Below are 19,753 nucleotides of genomic sequence, written 5' to 3' on the forward strand. Positions count from 1 at the left end.
GCCTATGTTCTAGGATTTTTATGGTTTCAGGTCTCACATGTAGGTCTGTAATTCATTCTGAATTTATTTTTGTGAAGGGTGTAAGAAAGTAGTCATTACATTCTTTCTCATGTAGCTGTCCAGTTTTCCCACCATTTGTTGAAGAGACAAGTCTTTTTCCCATTGGATATTCTTTCCTGCTTTGTTGAAGATTAATTTACCATATAACTGCAGATTCATTTCTGAGTTTTCTATTCTGTTCCACTGATCTGTGTGTGTTTTTTTTTTTTTTTTTTTAAGTAGGCTGCACGTCAAGGACGGAGCCAACACAGGGCTTGAACTCACTACCTTGAGATCAAGACCTGAGTTGAGATCAAGAGTCAGACGCTTACCTGACTGAGCCACACAGGTGCCCCAATCTGTGTGTCTACTGTTGTGCCAGTACCATACTATTTTGATTACAACAGCTTTGTAATAGAACTTGAAGTATGGAATTGTGATGCCTCCAGGTTTGCTTTTCTTTTTCATGACTGCTTTGGCTATTTGGCATCTTTTGTTGTTCCATACACACTTTAGGATTATTTTAGCTCTGTGAAAAATGCTGTTGGCATTTTGATAGGGATTACATTAAATATATAGATTGTTTTGGGTATTTGGGAAGAACAGACATTTTAACAATATTTGTTCTTCCAATCCATGGAATGTCTTTCCATTTCTTTGTGTCATCTTCAATTTCTTTCATCAGTGTTCTATAGTTTTTCAGAGTACAGGTCTTTCACCTCTTTCGTTATGTCTATTCCTAGGTATCTTATTGTTTTTGGTGCAATTGTAAATGGGAGTGATTCCTTAATTTCTCTTTCTGCAGCTTCATCACTGGTGTATTGTAATGCAATTTCTGTACATCGATTTTGTATCCTGTGACTTTGCTGAATTTGTTTATCAGTTCTAACAGTTTTTTGATCAGGTTTTCTATATATAGTATCATGGCATCCACAAATAGTGAAAGTTTTACTTCTTCCCTACCAATGTGGATGCCTTTTATTTCTTTTTGTTGTCTGTCGCTAGGACTTCCAGTACCATGTTGAATAGAAGTGGTGAGTGGACATCCCTGTTTTGTTCTTGACCATACAGGAAAAGCCCTGTTTTTCCACATTGAGGATGATACTAGGTATGGGTTTTTCATATATGGGCTTTATTATGTTCAGGTATGTTCCCTCTAAAACTACTTTGTTGAGGGTAACAGTGTTTTGTTTTGTTTTGTTTTGAAGTTTATTCACTTATTCTAGAGACAGAAAAAGAAACAGAGAGTGCATGGGGGAGGGGCAGAGAGAGGGAATCCCAAGCAGGCTCTGCTCCACCAGTGCAGAGCCTGATGCAGGGCTCGAACTCACAAACCGTGAGATAATGACCTGTGCTGAAATCAAGAGTCGGATGCTTAACCGACTGAGAGCCCAACAGTGGTTCTTTCTTTCTGTTTTTTTTTTTTTTTTTTAATGTTTATTTTTGAGAGAGAGAGAGAGAGTGTGTGAGTGGGGAGGGGCAGAGAGAGAGGGAGATACAGAATCCGAAGCAGGACCCAGGCTCTGAGCTGTCAGCACAGAGCCCAACACAGGGCTTGAACCCACAGAGGAGATCATGACCTGGGCTGAAGTCAGACGCTTAACCAACTGAGCCACCCAGGGGACCCAACAGTAGTTATTTCTTGATGATGAGACTCTTCTTTTGATTTTTAATACTCAAAATTTTCTACAAGGAGCACGTTTTACTTTAAAAAACATTTCTAACTAGAAAGAATACATATTCCATGCAAACATTGTAAACAATATAAAAGTACATGAAGTTTCCCCCACTTCAATGCCACTCTCCAATGCACTGGATTTCTTTCAAGGGTACTGGTTGTTATCAGACATTTTTCTAAGCATATAAACATAGTTGTTTTTTTTTTTTAATTCTTCTTTTTAATTAAGTAATCTTTATGACCAACGTGGGTCTTGAACTCATGACCCCATCAAGAGTCACATGCTCTATAGACTAAGCCAGCCAGGCACCCCAGTTACTTATTTTTAATGAAATTGTTATATTATTATTCACACTGCTTTTCATTTTGCCATTCTCCTCCTCAATTATATGTTCTTCCATATACACATATACAACACTCTTTGTCCACTATTCATTCCATACAAAGGCCATGGCATAATTTACATACGAATGCCTTTTTTGGGGGCAGAATTCTACAAGTAGAAATAGAATATTCAGCCTTACAACTATATATGCCAAACCGACAGGCTTATAAATGAATCTGGGGTTATATAAATAGAATTTTATATTCATTAGATTTTTTTTCCTGTAGTCTTCAATATTAAAGTATTCTCTAAACTAAAAATTACACATTTAAGGGGCACCTGGATGGTTCAGGTAGTTGAGCTCAGGTCATGATCTCACAGTTTGTGAGTTTGAACCCCACATCAGGTTTGCTACTGTCAGCACAGAGCCCACTTTGGATCCTCTGTCTCCTTCTCTCTCTGCCCCTCCCCCACTGGCACTCTGTATCTCAAAAATAAACATTAAAAAATATAAAATAAAAATTATACACTTAATATAATGTCCTATCCAAAGCTTCTAAAACTTACGTGGCTTTTTTCACTCAACACTGTTTCTGAGATCTGTCCATGTTATAAATAATCTAGATCCTGTTAATGGTTATCTAGTACTCAACTGTATGACAATGATACATTTTATTTATCCACTTTCCAAAACACACATATATAAGTGGCTTCTAAGATTATGCTTCCTCAAAAAATGTTACAGATTTAAATAAACCATATAGTACTTACTCTGAGCCAGAGAGGTTTTATTATTTTATGTGTATAACTTACTCAATAAAGTACTGGCCCTTGAACGACATGGGTTTGGACAGCACAGGTCTACTTATACACAGACTTTTTCAATAAATACAGTACTGCATTTTCTTTTATGAATTCTTTTTTAAGTAAACTATACCCCTACGTGAAGCTTGAACTCGTGACCCCTAGATCAAGAGTCACATGCTCTACAGACTGAGCCAGCTAGGCATCCCTCTTTATGATTTTCTTAATAACATTTTTTCTCTAGCATACTCTATTGTAAGAATACAGTATATAATACATTTAACGTACAAAATATGTGTTAGTCGACTATTTATGTTATTAAAGAAAGACTGCCAGCAACAGTAGGCTAGGCTTCTGAGGAGTCCAAAGTTATATGTGGATTTTCAACTGAGTTGGGGGGGGGGTCAGCACCCCTAACTCTCATGTATTCAAGAGTCAACTGCAGTTATTATTATCCTCATTTTACCTAGGAGGAAATAATGGTAAAGAGAGGTTAAATAATTTGTCCAAAGTTATAGAGCCAATAAAATGGTGAAGTTAGAATTTAAACCAGTTTGGGCATCTGGGTAGCTCAGTCAGTTAAGCATCTGACTTCAGCTCAGGTCACAATCTCACAGTTAGGGGGTTTGAGTCCCACTTCAGGTGAGCACGAGCCCTGTTTCCGATGAGCTTCTGCTATGCCTCTGGTGAACATAAGCAACCCCCCCACCCCCCCGCCGTGAGCTCCTTCCCTCTCTCTTTTCCCACCCCCACCTCTGCCCCTAGTGCAAGTGCAACTCTCTCTCTCTCTCCCCCCCTCACTCTCTCTGCCCTGGCTCACTTGTACCCTCTCTCTAAAAAAAAAAAAAAAAAAAAAAAAAAGAATTTTAAACCAGTTGTTCTGTCTCTAATGTTTGTGTTCTTAACCTCCTAGTACATCTTCTGATGTCCTATGTCAGAGTGTACCAGAATGTATCATTAGAAGCAATATTTCAAGGTTATGATATAAGCATTTTCCAGTTTTACTAGACAAACCAAACCCCAAAATGGCTAAACATGAAAATTATCATCTGAAATATATGCATCCATTCATATGTCCTAATACCTGATATCATAAGATAGTTTTAATTTTTTGCTTTTTAATGTGTGTTCGGGAAATAACATGCCCATTTTATTTTGTGTATCTTCCATTCCTAATGATAATGGACTTTTCCTCCTCTTTAAAAGCCAATGGAATTTGGGGCGCCTGGGTGGCTCAGTTGGTTAAGTGTCTGACGTCAGCTCAGGTAATGATCTCACAGTCTGTGAGTTCAAGCCCTGCATTGGGCTCTGTGCTGACAGCTCAGAGCCTGGAGCCTGCTTCGGATTCTGTGTCTGCCTCTCCCCTGCTCATGCTCTGTCTCTCTCTGTCTCAAAATTAAGTAAAAACATTAAAAAAAAAATTCAAAGCCAACGAAATTTTCTCTTGTGTAAACTACCAGTTCATATACCCTTTGTCTATTTTTTTATTAAGTTGCCTATTTCCTTAACCTTTTGTAAGAATTCCTTACAAAGTTCTGAATATCAATTCTGTTTCATATGGTGTATCTTTTCCCATACTGCTGTTTCCCTTTTAACTTATTCAGGGTGTCTTCACTTGTACAGATTTTAAATTTTGATATATATACCTATCAATATTTGATTGACAACTCATATTTCTCTATCTTTTCCTTTGTAGTTTCTAATCATGATATATGTAAGAATTTTAAACGTTAATTTTTTCAGCCTGCAAAAAACGGTTTTATTAAATAATTTTTAACATAATGAGAAATGTATGATTGTATCAGTTTATTTTTCCAACATCTTTGTTAGTGACCTCATGAATCTGAAAAAGTTGTGGTTTTCACTTCTCTGATTACTAGTGAGGTTAACATTTCTTCACAGATCTCTTCTCACGAATTCTATCTTTGTATCATCTCTCTTCATCATGTGAAAGTTTTGCATTTATGCAGTTACATCTTCTGATATTTTCCTCAATTCTAAGTTTTACATCTTGCCTAATAATACCTTCTTCACCAAAAGAACAAAAGATTATTCTTTTGTTTGCTCCTAGTATGTTTAGTCTTGTTTTAGAAGTTTAATTCATCTGTAATTTATTTCCAATTAAGACATGAAACAAGGATATAATTTTGCTTATATCCAAATGCATACACAACTGCTGCAAAACCAATCTGATTAATCCATCTTTTCATACTGTTATAAGATGTTCTTTTTATCAAATATTAAGTTCCCATCTATGCTCATCTATTTTTAGATTTCTTACCAAATCTATTTATTTCTGCACTAGTTCCACACGTTATTTTTAGTACTACATTTTCATATTTGATAGGTCAAACCTTCAGACCATTATTCTTGCTTTTCAAACATTTCTTGGCATTACTTCATAGTCAGAAAAGTACAATAAATGCTTTTCCTAAAAAAGGAATGATCTTGGATAACAGAGCTTTAACTGAAACATGTACATATATACGCACACAGAAAAGGTATGAGGTTTGGGGTGGGGGGCAGAACTAATTTAAATCAGAATTATACACGCACACAAAAATACAAAACTAGCATTCCATTTTATTCATCTATCCTTTCTTAGAAGAACAACTAACAATTAACATTTGCATGACCTTCAATTTACAAAGCATTTTCATTCACATTCATTATGAAAGAATGATACTTTGTCAAAGAAAATAATCCACTCATTTTAATGTCAGTAAATGTATTCCAACTGAGCCTAGCACTTCACTGCTGAAATATATTTCAAAATGCGCAAGTTTCAGCAACCTAAGTTTATTCTACATAAAACAATAACTCATTTATGCTGTATCCTGTGTGCAGATTAAGAAAAGCATAACCATATTGTAGCTATTACATATTATAATGTATTATTCATTATTTATACTTAGGATATGTCCATTCTTTGGACAAAATGAAAGTTTTAACCATGAAAATGAATTATAAAAAACAGTATTAGCTTAAGTCATTTAAATCTTTATTAGACAAAAACCTGTCATCTACCTAGCCATATAGTTGTCAATTTCAACTCTGCTACTAAGTTTGACTTATAGACTTTTTCCTGATGAAAATAAACTTACATTTTTCACTATAAATGATCTGGACCACTGGATTGGGGCCATCATTCTGCGGCACTGGATCTATATCAGCCCATTCTGCTCTGTCCCTGAAATAAATATATTTTTTCAGTGATTGTATTCAAACACATAAGAAGAAAGAACAACTCTGGTGTTTTTAACAACAGCAACAATTACACTTGCATCCATATTAGTCAATTATGAATACATTAATGTAATTGTGGTTGGATTCTTCATTACCAAGTTTTGCCATTTTGCTTTACATATTAAACTTTTAAAGTAACATAAAGAAAAATGAAAATCTGTCACTGAAATTAATCAAACAATAGTTCCCAAATTTAAAGTTTTTATAGAAGTGGAAAAACATGTTTTTTTGCAGTAGGTACACAGTAGTTTTACCCTAGAAATCAATTCAGTTCATTGGTTTAATGAGACTTTTTGCAGTTAGTCAGCATTTATAAACATTGAATAACAATTTGCTAGGAACTCACATTTTAAAATCAAAGTAAACACTATTAGTTTACTGTATACTGCGAGGGGGTCCAGTTGGTCTTTACAGAGCAGGCTCTGGAACCTGACAACTGTCTGATTTAGAATGTAGGCTCTACCACTTACCAGCTGTGTGACCTTGAGAAACTTACTTAATCTCTCTGGGCCTCAGTTTCTTCACTGATAAAATGGAGATGCTATCACTACCCAGCCTAAGAAGACTGTTTGGAGGACTAAATGAGATAACACGTTAAGCACTTAAATGTGTTTAACAGTAAGCACATGGCTAGTAAATATATTCTGTATATATACTAATATATATATAGTAAGTAATACATACAGTAAGCATTCACTGAAACCTACTTCTCATTATAAATGCTGAAAGAACATTTTAGCGGCACCAAAGGGTGCCTATAGATATTTCTGTACAAACTGCCCAAACTTGTCTTAACCACTCTTTTACTTATATTCTTTTCCTTCCACTCATCTTTTACTTCTCTATACTGATCAGCTACTGGCAGCAAAGATTCTGTGGCATCTACTCAATCTTGAAGTTGTGAAGTGAGACCTAGAGACTGGGGGAGTGGCACGAGAAAGGTAAGGCTATCATTTAGTCACTGAAAAACCAGACACAGCCAAGTGAAGCAGCTGAATATTTTACAATTCAGAGAGGAGGTGTGAGGATTATGGGGCTACCACAGCCAAATTAAATGAGTAAAACTCCAATAACAAAATCTGGATAGTGACTTTCACTCATTCATAAAACCAAGGCAAATAAGCTATCTAATGGGTTTACCTAGAACTGCATAAGAAAAAAAACAAGACAAAAGAAAAATAAGTCACAAGGATTTCTCCATTGTCTTTGCAAGTTCATTGCAGCTAGGGAACTGGCATTACCAGAAAGCAAAGAACTGACAGGGATGAGACTGGGGAGAAAAAGCAAGAAAGTTACAAAGTACCCTATACTGGCTACTGCACACCTCTTGTATTATGTAGGAGGTGATGTAGGGATGTATTACACAGCTTAAGAACAAATACCTTTTCAGTCTTATAGCCTAAACTCGGTGCCTGATGGTAGGCGCTAAAATATTAAAGAAAATGTTGAATGAAAATGTCCCAGACCTTAAAGACCTTACACTAGCTGTCTCCACTTTAACAGTACAAACTTCTGGGAAGCCCTTACACCTTGTTTTTAAAGTGAGCAAATCCGGACCTTATTTATATTTAAATAATTATTTCCTGCCCGGCTATTAAACAGCACTCAAACCCTTCGGTACTCAGATTATCAGGCTAGCGTTGTGGGAGCATGCAAGAGAGCGGGATATTTCTTGAATTCCTGAATCACACCCAAACAGCCTAAGAAAGAGTGTTGTCCAGTGTGTTGCAGTTTCTACGCTGTTTGCTCTCTGGTCTCCCCTCTGTCTCTAGGTGACAACGTTGACTCCGGGAAAAAGCAACCCCGAAAAGAGCGCGAGGGCCGCGAGCGCGCCCCCCTACCCCGGCCGGCCGGCCGGCCGGCCAGGGAAGCGGCGGAAACTTCGGCCGGACACGCTGAGGCCAGAGGAGCCTACCCGGAACCGCCGGCCGGGTTGAGCACACGCCTTCAAGGGAAGGGCCTCCGCCGCGGCGGCCCTGCTGTGGGCGTTACCTGTACAGGACATAGGTGGGCGAGTCCAGGCTCAGGAACCCGTCGTCCATAGGGGACGCCACCGCTTCTCCGGACTCAGCCGCCATAGCTTCTTCCTGGGGCTGCTGCTGCTGGGGTGGCGGAGGGTGCGGCTGGGGCGGCGGCTCCGGCTGACCGGACGCGCTGCCCCGCGCAGCCTCCCCGACCGCCTCAGTGGCCGCCATCTCGTTTCGGTCCGCAGCGGAGGTGGTGGCAGCGGCCCCGCCCCTCGCGGCCCCGCCCCTCGCTCCCTTCCCCCACCGGCGGCCCACTTCCGGCTTTCTCGCTTCCCAACCATAGAGATGCGGACCAGAGAGACCCGGGTTGCGCTCCAGCCCTGGAGGTCTGAGATGGGCACTTGGCCACAAGTGAGGGAACTGCACTGTTTCTAGGGACACCAGAAACACACGTCATCCTGTCTGTAGGCCTTTCTGAATGCTTGTAGTTGATACTTAGGAAGGTGTTGGTTTTGTTAGCTCCCCTTCGTATGGGAGGTGGTTCTCTCTTGTTTTGGACAGAGTATCTTAGAAGCAGTGGATAAGGGAAACTGAAAACCCAACACCTCTCACCCATATCTAGGTAACTGGCCTCCAGTGCTCCCTATTAAGCTTCATGTTTCTTATGCACATTTTTTTTTTTTAAATTTTTTTTTTTCAACGTTTATTTATTTTTTTTGGGACAGAGAGAGACAGAGCATGAACGGGGGAGGGGCAGAGAGAGAGGGAGACACAGAATCGGAAACAGGCTCCAGGCTCTGAGCCATCAGCCCAGAGCCCGACGCGGGGCTCGAACTCACGGACCGCGAGATCGTGACCTGGCTGAAGTCGGACGCTTAACCGACTGCGCCACCCAGGCGCCCCTATTCTTTTGAATGTTAAGTGTTGATATGGAAGAATTTAAGTAATACAGGGTTTTCTGTCTTTCGAAATTAAAATCTTAATTATACAGGTACTGTGTATATGATACAGAAAAGGTAAACATTCATTGAACAACTGTTTTATGTGGCTTTTTCACAGCAGTAAATAAAGTCTCTGTAGTCATGAAGTTTACATTGTAATGAACGGTAACAATATACCACCCTAAAATATGTAGGTATTCAGGACATGCCACTTCAAAATCTGCTGCTTTGGTATACTAATTATTTCTGAGCTGTAGGCACTTGAAAAACAGCAAATGCGGTCAGAAGCTTTCTCTGAGCTCCCTTTATTTGCCTAAAGACAAATCTAAAAAAAATCTCTGTTGTCATAAACCCCAACACTGGGGTTTCCAGAGTAGAAGTGGAGACCACATCCAGACAAATTTTGTCAAAATATCATATCCCATCTACTCTTCTACGGGCTCATTCATCTTTCCTAAAAAATCATTCTTCCCTGAGAGGCCTACATTCCCACTTCCCTTTCCCTATTAAGATGATATTTAAGCCTGAATTCTAAGCAACCTCAGTGAATTACTAATTTTTTCTAAATATCCTCCATGTATACATGAGGCATACATGTTAATAAATCTGTTTTTCTCTTGTTAATCTTTTATTGCAGGGTTCACAGCCAGGACTCAGAACAGTAGAGGGAAAATTATTTTTCACCCTCTAGATTTTTTCTGGAGCCCATTTGAGCAAAGGCCTGAAACAGGAAAATGCATGCCATGTAGAGCAGATAGGGAGTACATGCTTAGTGTGTTCTCGGCTCAGCAAGGATGCTAATATCACTGAAGTCCTGTTAATGAGGGGAAGGAATTGGTAAGTGATAAGATTAAAGAAGAAGCCAGGGGCCATGGTAAGAATTTGAAGTGTGTGTGAGTGTACATGGTAAAATAGTCATAACATAAAATTTATCTTTGTAATCATTTTCTTAATGTTTATTTATTTTTGAGAGAGAAAGAGAGCATATGCACAAGTGGGAGAGAGGCAGAGAGAGAGGGAGACAGAATTTAAAGCAGTGTCCAGGCTCTGAGCTGCCAGCCCAATGTGGGGCTTGAACTCAGGAACCATGTGATCATGACCTGAGCTGAAGTCAGGCACTTAACTGACTGAGCCACCCAGGCACTCCTCTTTGTAATCATTTTTAAGTGTACTTGTTCAATGGCATTAAGTACATTCACATTGTTGTACAACCATCACCACCATCCATCTCTAGAATTTTTCATCTTCCCGAACTGAAACTCTTATACCCATTAAATAACTCCCCATTCCCTGTTAAAAAGAAAACCACAGACCTCAAATGGAACCACTATATTAAGAGCCCCACATCAGCAAGCCAAGACTTAATACCTAACCTGACTGCAGTTTCAACCTCTCTGCCCATCCCTACCCCCAGGAATGTAACCTTTAACTAGCCAACATGGAATTTACTGGTCAGTACGAGGAAATTCACTGATTGACCCCTTCTGTTACCATCAGGAGGGTGACCATGCCTTACACAATGGATTCTTTGCTAAATTCCTTTTTTATCCTCCTTCTCTACCTTTAAAAATCTTTCCTTTTCTGCAACTTGATGGAGCACCACTCTATTTGGTATGTGGGATGCTGCCCAATTCATGACTCAATTAATAAAGCCAATTCTATTTTTAAAATTTACTTGGTTGAATATTTGTCATTGAACACCTTTTCCCTTTAACCCCTAATAATCAGCTTTTACTTCATGTCTCTATGAATTTGATTACTCTAATCAAAGAGTAATCCTCATAGAAGAATCATAATAGTATTTGTCCTTTTGTAATTGGCTTATTTTGCTTCACATAATGGCCCCCAGGTTCATCCATGTTGTCGCATGTAGCAGAATATCCATTTTTAAGGCTGAATAATATTCCATTGTATGTATATACCACATTTTGTTATCCATCTGTTAATGGATAACAACTTGGGTTGTTTTGACCTTTTGGCTGTTGTAAATAATGAAATATCTCTTAGAGTCCCTGGCTTTCACTTCTTTTGGACATACCCAGAAGTGGGATTGCTTGATCATATGGTAATTCTATATTTATTTTTTTTAAATGTTTCTTTATTTTTGAGACAGATATAGAGTGAGAGGGGGAGGAGCAGAGAGAGTGGGAGAGAATCCCAAGCAGGCTCCATACTGTCGGCACAGAGCCCAACGTGGGGCTCAAATTCATGAACTGTGAGATCATGATCTGAGCCAAAATTGAGGTGGTTGCTTCACCGACTGAGCCACCTAGATGCCCTGCTATGTTTAATTTTTTGAGGAACTTTCCCCCAACCCCCAGAGGTTCTAATTTCATTGGTTTAGAGTGAGGCCCTGGCATCATGTTTTATTGTGGGTTGGTTTTTGGTTTTTGTTTTTTTTTTTTTGTCTTTTTGTTTGTTTTGAGAGAGGGAGATGGTGAGCAGTAGAATCAGAGAGACAGAATCTCAAGCAGCTCCATACTTAGTGCAAAGCCCGATTCAGTACTCATTCTCATAACAGTGAGATCATGACCTGAGCCAAAATCAAGAGTTGGATGCTAAACTGACTGAGCCACCCAGGCGCCCCAGCAACAGTATATTTTAAAAGCTCCCCTTATAATTCTAACATGCAGCCCAGGTTGAGAATCTCTACTCTTTCAGTCCATGGTGCATTAAGTCATTAAGTCTCCTAAGGATATCAAGGTGTCACAACTGCTGGGGAGACAGGCCTAGGTAGAGTTGAAAAGCAACCACTATGTCATGGTAAATACAAATAAACCAATCAATAAAAAAATGTTAAAATATATTACTTTTTAAAATATAAATAAATCACAATGTGTGTATAAATAAAATAAGATAGAAGGTGTAGTGCAAATTATTCATCAATTTTTAACAGCTTTATTGTTGTATATTTTAAATATCACAAAATCTACCTATGAAGTATAGTTCATCATCAATTCATTTTTTATTTTCAGGAATTAGGGATAAGAGTTTTTCATTGGTATAGCTGTTATTACTACATGATACTACTAATTTGATTGCACTCTTCCAGAGTCTTCCCCAGAAGTTTGGTAGTTATTAGGTGCCTAGAGATTGTGTTAAATGCCTGGGCTTCCAGTTCCCCCCCAGTGCTCTCTAGGCTTCACCATTTTCTCTTTGGCTACAGTCAGAAAGGATGATACCTACACTGCTTCAGGACATTGATTGCACTCCATGAGCTAGTACCTGGTAGAAAGGGGGGAGGAAAAAGGGAGGGGGAATAAGAGGGGTAAAGTAGATGATTACTGGTTAATTCTGGTTGCCAGAACGAGGAGCCTATGTTTGTCTTTTGGCTGCTTAACTCCACCATCAAGACTAACGAAAGCTGTAGCTCATCTTTCTATAAAGGCCGTGTGAAATTTTGTAAAAAAGAAAGACAATTTCAGTTTTATCAAGGCAGCTTGCTTCTGTCTGAACACTCTGAAGCAACTGTTAAAATATATTGCCAAATATAATGTGTAGGCTGGCTTCCTCTTAGAAACAGATAGTTTTTAATGACTGCATGATATTCCTTTTATATACTGTACTTTATATAGTACTTAATCATTCATACATCATTCAATATTTAACATTTATAATTTTTCACTGTTACATTTCATTCAATGACTATCTTCATATTAATAAACATGATCCATGATTTAATAAGGATTCATTTTGTGACCAGTGTGGACCAGTTACTGTTCTCAACAGCAATGAAAAGAAATCAACAACAAAAAACTTCTGTGCTTATGGTACTTTCACTATAGTGAGGGAGATAAAGAAGATAAACATGTTGTATTTATTGAATGCTGACAGTAACAAATGCTAAGGAGAATAGGCAGGAAAGAGAGAAAGTGTAGAGGTGGGTTACTACTGATGTCGATAGGGAGGCCTTCATTTTGTAGGTGACATTTGAATACAGATTTGAGTGCATCAATGTAAATATCTTTCCAGAAGATCATTTCTGGCAGAAGTCCAAAAACATTGAGGAAAGTGTTCATGATCTCAGAGGCTAGTGTGGGAGTGTAGGTGCAATGGAGTGGTTGAAGGGTAGGGTACGAGGTGATGAGGTCAGAGAGTTAAGGCAGAGCAGATAACATAGGGCCTTACAGCATTTTGGCTTTTACTCTTGAGTTAGATGGGGAGTCATTGAAGGATTTTGAGTAGTGGAGTGATGTGATTTATGCGTTTACAGGTCAGTGTCTTCTGTGTTGAGAATGGATTGTCTTTCATCCATTCAAAATACAGTAGCATGGAAGGGCAAAGTAAAAATGAGGAGGACCAGACAGCCTACTGCAGTAATCCAGGAGAGATAGTGACTTAGACTAGGGTAGGAACAGTGAGAGTGGTGAGAAGAGGCCAAATTCTGGCTAAATTTTGAAGATTGACTTGTCAGGAATTGCTAAGCTATTGGATATTGGGTTTGGGTGAGAGAAAGGGAGGGTCAAGGATGACTCCAAGACTTTAGGCTTGAGCAGTGATGTTGACATGTGCACATAAAGGGAATTCTGTTGCAATAGGAGAAAGTGTGTGTGCGTGCGTGTGTGTGTGTGTGTGTGTGTGTGTGTGTGTGTGTGTGTGATTGGGAGGGCATTTAGGAGTTATTTTGGACATGTTAGGATTGAGCTACCTTTTACATATTCAATAATATAAATTGAGTAAACATTTGAATATATGAGTCTGGAGTTCAGTCAGGTCTGTACTGGAGACTCCAATATGGGAGTCTTTAGCCCAAAGCTATTATATAAAAATGAAAGACTGAATGAGATTATTAATGTAGTGAGTGTAGATAGAAAAGAGTAGAGGAGGAAGGGTTGAACTCTGGTGGCATTTCAAACATTAGAAGTTGGAGAGAAAAGGCAGATCCAGCAAAAGTCACCAAAAAAAAAAAAAAAAAGAATAGCTGTAGCGATGGTAATAGAATAATGAAGACAGATGTAGTGCCCTGGAAGTCAAATAAAGAGTTTGACAAAGGTGAGAGGGATCAACCTCAAGATGTACATTTTTTTTTTCCCTGAGAGTTTTATAAATTGTAGCGTTTACAGTTAGGTCTATCATTAATTTGAGTTAATTTTTGTATGTGGTGTGAGACATAGGGGTCTAACTTCATTCTTTTGCATATGGCTATCTACTTGTCCCAGCATGATTTGTTGAAAAGAATGCTTTCCCCATTGTATGGTCTTGGTACTCTTTTCAAAAAGCAATTGACCATAAAAGTAGAGGTTATTTCTGGGTTATCACTTCTATTCCATTAATCTATGTATATCCCTATATAAGTATCACACTAGCTTGATTACTATAGATTTGTATAAATACTCTATATTTATTTTTTATAATGGAAAATGTCAAATACACCCAAATATGGGGAAAATAATACAATGAACTATCATTCACCTGTCAGCCAAATACTGTAATCATCATCAATTTATGGATACTCATTTCATCAATATCCCTTACTTGATCTCCCAACCTACTGGATTCTTTTGAAGGAAATCTAAAACATCATATAATTTTACTATAATACAAGGAGTATAATTCTACTACCATTATCCTGCCTACATTTATAATAATAAAGACTTCTGTTACTGCCAATATGGAGTATCAGGGACTGGAACAACTGAAAAACTGGATCAAAAAATGAGACAACAGGGGCGCCTGGGTGACTCAGTTGGTTAAGCGTCTCAGTTAGGCTCAAGTCATGATCTCACAGCTCATGGGTTCAAGCCCCACATCAGGCTCTGTGCTGACAGCATGGAGCCTGGAGCCTGCTTCGGAATCTGTGTCTCCCTCTCTCTGCCTCTCCCCTGCTTGTGCTCTCTCTCTCTCAAAATAATAAAAACATTTTTTAAAAATGAGACAACAGTTCTCAGATCACTGGACATCAGAAAAATGAAACTGATCCTGGAGCAGTGGGAAACAAGTAAGGTGAATCCTGTAATTGTTTTAACAGCCTATAAAAAATTTCCAAATCAGGGCTGCTGGGTGGCTCAGTTGGTTAAGTGCTGACTTTGGCTCAGGTCATGATCTCACGGTTTGTGAGTTCGAGCCCCTCATCAGGCTCTGTGCTGTGCTGACAGCTCAGAGCCTGGAGCCTGCTTCGGATTCTGTGTCTCCCTCTCTCTCCGTCCCTCCCCTGCTCGTGCTCTGTGTATGTGTCTCTCTCTCAAATATAAATAAACATAAAAAAAATCCAAATCATCATGATGTAGTGAGGGGAAACACAGAGCATAGTCGTCTTTCTGAAATGAGGCAGAGCTGGAAGTCTGAGGAATCCAAAGTGGCTATATTTTAAAGGGCAGAATGCCTGAAAAGAGACAGCTACCAAGAGGGAACTCCAAAGATTTGCAGAAGTTTTCAGTTGAGTTTCAGTTGAATAATGTGTTTCAGTTGAATAGTATATGAGTTTCAGTTAAATAATGATCAGTGTATGTGTGTAAGGAAAGTAACCAAGGCTGGAGAAAGTATTGCACAAAGGATTAGATAGAATTCCCAAAACTCATACAGGGTCAGGAATACTGCCATCTAAAGTGAGAAATCACATAATCCACAGGGCATTGGGTAATCAAAAAGGTCTTGCCTTAAAACAAGACACCACCATACACCTATTAGAATGGTCAAAATCCAGAACACTGACAATACCAGATGCTGACAGGGATGTGGAGAAACAGGAACTCTCATTCACTGCTGGTGGGGATGCACAATGCTCAGCCATTTTGGAAGATGGTTTGGTGGTTTCATACAAAACTATACATATTCTTGTCATACAGTCCAGCAATTGTGCTCCTAAGTACTTACCCAAAGGAGGTGAAAACTTATGTCTACACAAAACCTGCACACAGATGTTTTGTTTTTTAGTTAATTTCAGGAATAGAATTTAGTGATTCATCACTTACATATAACACCCAGTGCTCATCCCAACAAGTGCCCTCCTTAATGCCCATCAACCCATTTAGCCCATCCCCCCACCCAAGCCCCTCCAACAACCCTCAGTTTGTTCTCTGTATTTAAGAGTCTCTTATGGTTTGCCTCCCTCTCTGTTTTTATATTATTTTTGCTTCCCTTCCCTTATGTTCATCTGTTTTGTATTTTAAATTCCACACACACAGATGTTTATAGCAGCTTTATTGACAAAATTGGCCACCAACCAAGATGTCCTTCAGTAGGCAAATGGATAAATGGTGGTACATACAGACAATGGAATATTGTTCAGTGCTAAAAAAAAACTATCAAGTCACAAAAAGACATGGAGAAAACTTAAATACAAATACTAAGTGAAAGAAGCCAATCTGAAAAGATTACATATAGTAAGTATAGTATAGTATAGTACAGTACAGTATAGTATTAGTACAGTATAGTATTAGTATAGTATAGTGTGATTCCAACTATATGACATTCTGGAAAAGGTAAACTATGGAGACAGGAAAAAGAGGGACAAAATGATCCTAGAGTAAGCACTGCTCTGTTTAGGTAAGATGCAAAGGGATAAAACTGTTTCCAGTTAACTTAGTCATATCCCATAAAAACAGTTTAAGGATTATTATAGGAAAAAATTCAGTACTCAACAAAATAAAATTCATAATCTATGGTATACAATTAAAAATTATTAGGCATGCAAAGAAGCAGAAAGATTCGACTGGTAATCAAGAGGAAAAAATTCTATGAATCAAAATTGACCAGGAACAAAGACAGTACAGTCAACAGACATGGACATTTCTACAATTATAATGGTGTTCAATATTTGTCAAGAAGCTAGAGGAAAGATTAAACATATTAAGTAGAGATGTGGAAGATATACATAAAACCAAAACACCAAAAATATATGGAACTTCTAGAAGTGATGAGTACACTGAATGGCATTAAAGGCAGATTGGGCATTACAGAAGAAAAAAGGAGTAAATTTGAAGACAGCAATTGAAACTATCCAAAATGAAACAGAGAAAAAAAACTGAAAAGAGATTAATCAGTGAGCTATGGGACTTCAGTTCACTAATAATGTAACCAGAGTTCCCAAAGGAGAAGAGACAGAAAAGTTATTTGAAGAAACAATAGCTGCAATTTTTATAAATTAGATGAAAAATATAAATCTATGGATCCACAAATCTCAATGAACTGCAAGCATTAGAAATGTGAAGAAAAAGTGGCCCCTGGGTGGCTCAGTCGGTTGAGCGTCCAACTTTGGCTCAGGTCATTCATGATCTCTTGGTTTCTGAGTTTGAGCCCTGTATCAGGCTCTGTGCTAACAGCTCAGAGTCTGGAGCCTGCTTCAGATTGTGCCTCCTCCTCTCTCTTCCCCTCCCATGCTGATGCTCTCCCTCTCAATAATAAATAAACATTTTTAAAAATGTGAAGAAAAATATATACTGGCAAATCAAAATCAAATTGCTTAAAATGTGATACAGAGATTATCTTAAAATCAGCCACAGTAAAAAGATACGCTATGTACAGAACAAGCAAGGATGACAGCAGATTCTTACTGGAAGGTGTGGCAGATAGCCTCAAAGACAGCCCTTAATAACTCCACCTGGTGTTCATGCCTTTGTATAATCCCCTCCCTTTGAATGTGGGCTGCACCTCATGACTAGGTGTGGGCACCTTTATGTCTCTCAGAGCTCTCCCTCACTCTGAAGGAAGCAAACTGCCATGTTGTGAGCTGTGCTATGGAAAGGTACATGTGGCAAGAAACTGATGTTGCTGGCCAATAGTAAGACCCAAAACCTACTAACAGTTATGTAAGTAAACTTGAATGTACACTGTTCCCCAGCCCAGCTTTGAAATAACTATAGCCCCTTTGTTATTATTGTAGACATTCTACCTTTTTACTTATTTCTTATTTGAGAGAGAGAGAGAGAGAGAGAGAGAGAGAGACAGAGAGAGAGACAGAGAGAAGACAGACAGAATCTCAAGCAGGCTCCACGCTCAGCATAGAGCCTGACATGGGGTTCGATCCCATGACCCTGGGATCATGACCTGAGCCAAAATTGAGTCAGATACTCAACTGACTGATCCACCCTGGTGCCCTCCACTTTTCTATTAATTGGTGTTGACATGATACATCTTTTAAAAAATATTTTTTAAGTAACCTCTATGCTCAACATGGAGCTTGAAGTCATGACCCTGAGATCAAGAGTTGTCAACAGCCAACCAGGTGCCCCAATATATCTTTATATTTTTTTGTACTTTTTTCCCACTTTTCTACTTTTAAGTAATTCTGTGTTCATATTTAAAGTGGTTTCTCAGGGCGCCTGGGTGGCTTGTTCCCATTTCTTTTTCTGTTTTCTTTTGGAATAATTATTTTTTATTCCATTTTCTCTCCTTTGTGGACTTATTTGTTGTAACTTTATTGTGTTGTTAGTGCATGCTTTAAGTCTTATACTACATTTCTTAACATGGTCTAATTTCAAGTGATATTATATTCCTTTTTTTTAATGTTTATTTATTTATTTGAGAGAGAGAGAGAGACAGAGAGAGAGAGAGAGAGAGAGAGAGAGAGAGAGAGAGGGAGCAGGGGAGGGGAGGGGCAGAGAGAGAGAGAGAGAGAGAGGAAGACAGAGAATCCGAAGCAGGCTCCAGGCTCTGAGCTGTCAGCACAGAGCCTGACATGGGGCTCAAACTCACAAACTGTGAGAACATGACCTGAGCCAAAGTTGGACACTTAACCGACTGACCACCCAGGCACCCCTCAAGTGATATTATATTCCTACAAGTATAGCATAAGAACCTTCAATAGTGTACTTCCATTTCATCCTTTCCAGCTGTTATGCAAGGGGTGGGGATCTCTGGAAACATGTTCTTTAAAGGCAGTGAACTTTGGCTAGGAATATAGACACAGATATTTATATTCTCAACAATTTCCTTAAAACATAGTCATAGAAATTAACTATTACAGTAAGGTGTAGAAACATTTAGCTCATTTTTAAAGTTTATTTGTCGGGGGGAGTGGGAAAGGGGCAGAGAGAGACGGAGAGAGGGAGAGAGAGAGAGGATCCCAACCATGCTCCACACTGTCAGTGCATCCCCCGACATGGGGCTGGAACCCATTAACAGTGACATCATGGTCTAAGCTGAAGTCGAGAGTCAGACGCTCAACCTACTGAGCCACCCAGGCACCCCTTAGCTCATTTTATATACAATTGGATAAAAGAACTATGAGCATATTTGTGGCTTCAAATTTAGTGGTGTTTTATGTAGTATTTACCTCAGGTTTTGCTCATACTGAAATTATGTACCTGATTGTATACCACTATGATTGTGCTTGGCACAGGGTTTAAAAGATATGGAAAGATTCTGGCTTCAGAAGTATGATCTTCATAGAAATCTTCCTTCCAATGGCAGCTGTGGTAACTTGGTATTCCTCCATTGAGAAGTGGAGTGTATTTTTGGTCAGCCCTCAGAACCCACTCTAGTCTGTGACAATTTTGACAAATAAAAATGATGCTATGTAGTTTCTGGGCCTAGGTCCTAAAAGCTGTGAAGCTTTCTTTCACCTGGGTCTCTTAGAACTCACTCTGAGGAAGCTAGCTGTGTGTAAGTTTATCTACCCTGAGACTCCATTTTGTGAGTGTCCAAACTAGTCATGTCAGGAGGTTGTGTGTGGAGTTGCCTGATCAGCCCTCAGGTATTCCATCTGTATCAGTCTGGATACCAGATGTGTGACAGAAAGCCTTCAGATGGCTCCAGCCTCAACCATCATCTATCTGCAGCTCAATGAGGGGCTGAGCCCGTCTCCAGATGCAAG

General features: G+C 38.9%; 1 protein-coding gene across 1 annotated transcript in view; it reads right to left on the reverse strand.

The window, feature by feature from the left end:
* FNTA (farnesyltransferase, CAAX box, subunit alpha) overlaps window positions 1–8,323 on the reverse strand; it is a 33,445-nt gene extending 25,122 nt beyond the window's left edge. The window contains exons 1-2 of the mRNA XM_025921366.2: window positions 8,085–8,323; window positions 5,951–6,036 (exon numbers count right to left, since the gene is read on the reverse strand). Coding sequence (XP_025777151.2) covers window positions 5,951–6,036; window positions 8,085–8,287 — 289 coding nt within the window. The 5' untranslated portion in view covers window positions 8,288–8,323. The remainder of the gene's footprint in view (window positions 1–5,950; window positions 6,037–8,084) is intronic.
* Window positions 8,324–19,753: the final 11,430 nt, after the last annotated feature.

Source organism: Puma concolor, chromosome B1 (assembly GCF_028749965.1).
Source record: "Puma concolor isolate L17-30 chromosome B1, mPumCon1.1.hap2, whole genome shotgun sequence".
In the NCBI taxonomy this organism is placed as follows: Eukaryota; Metazoa; Chordata; class Mammalia; order Carnivora; family Felidae; genus Puma; species Puma concolor.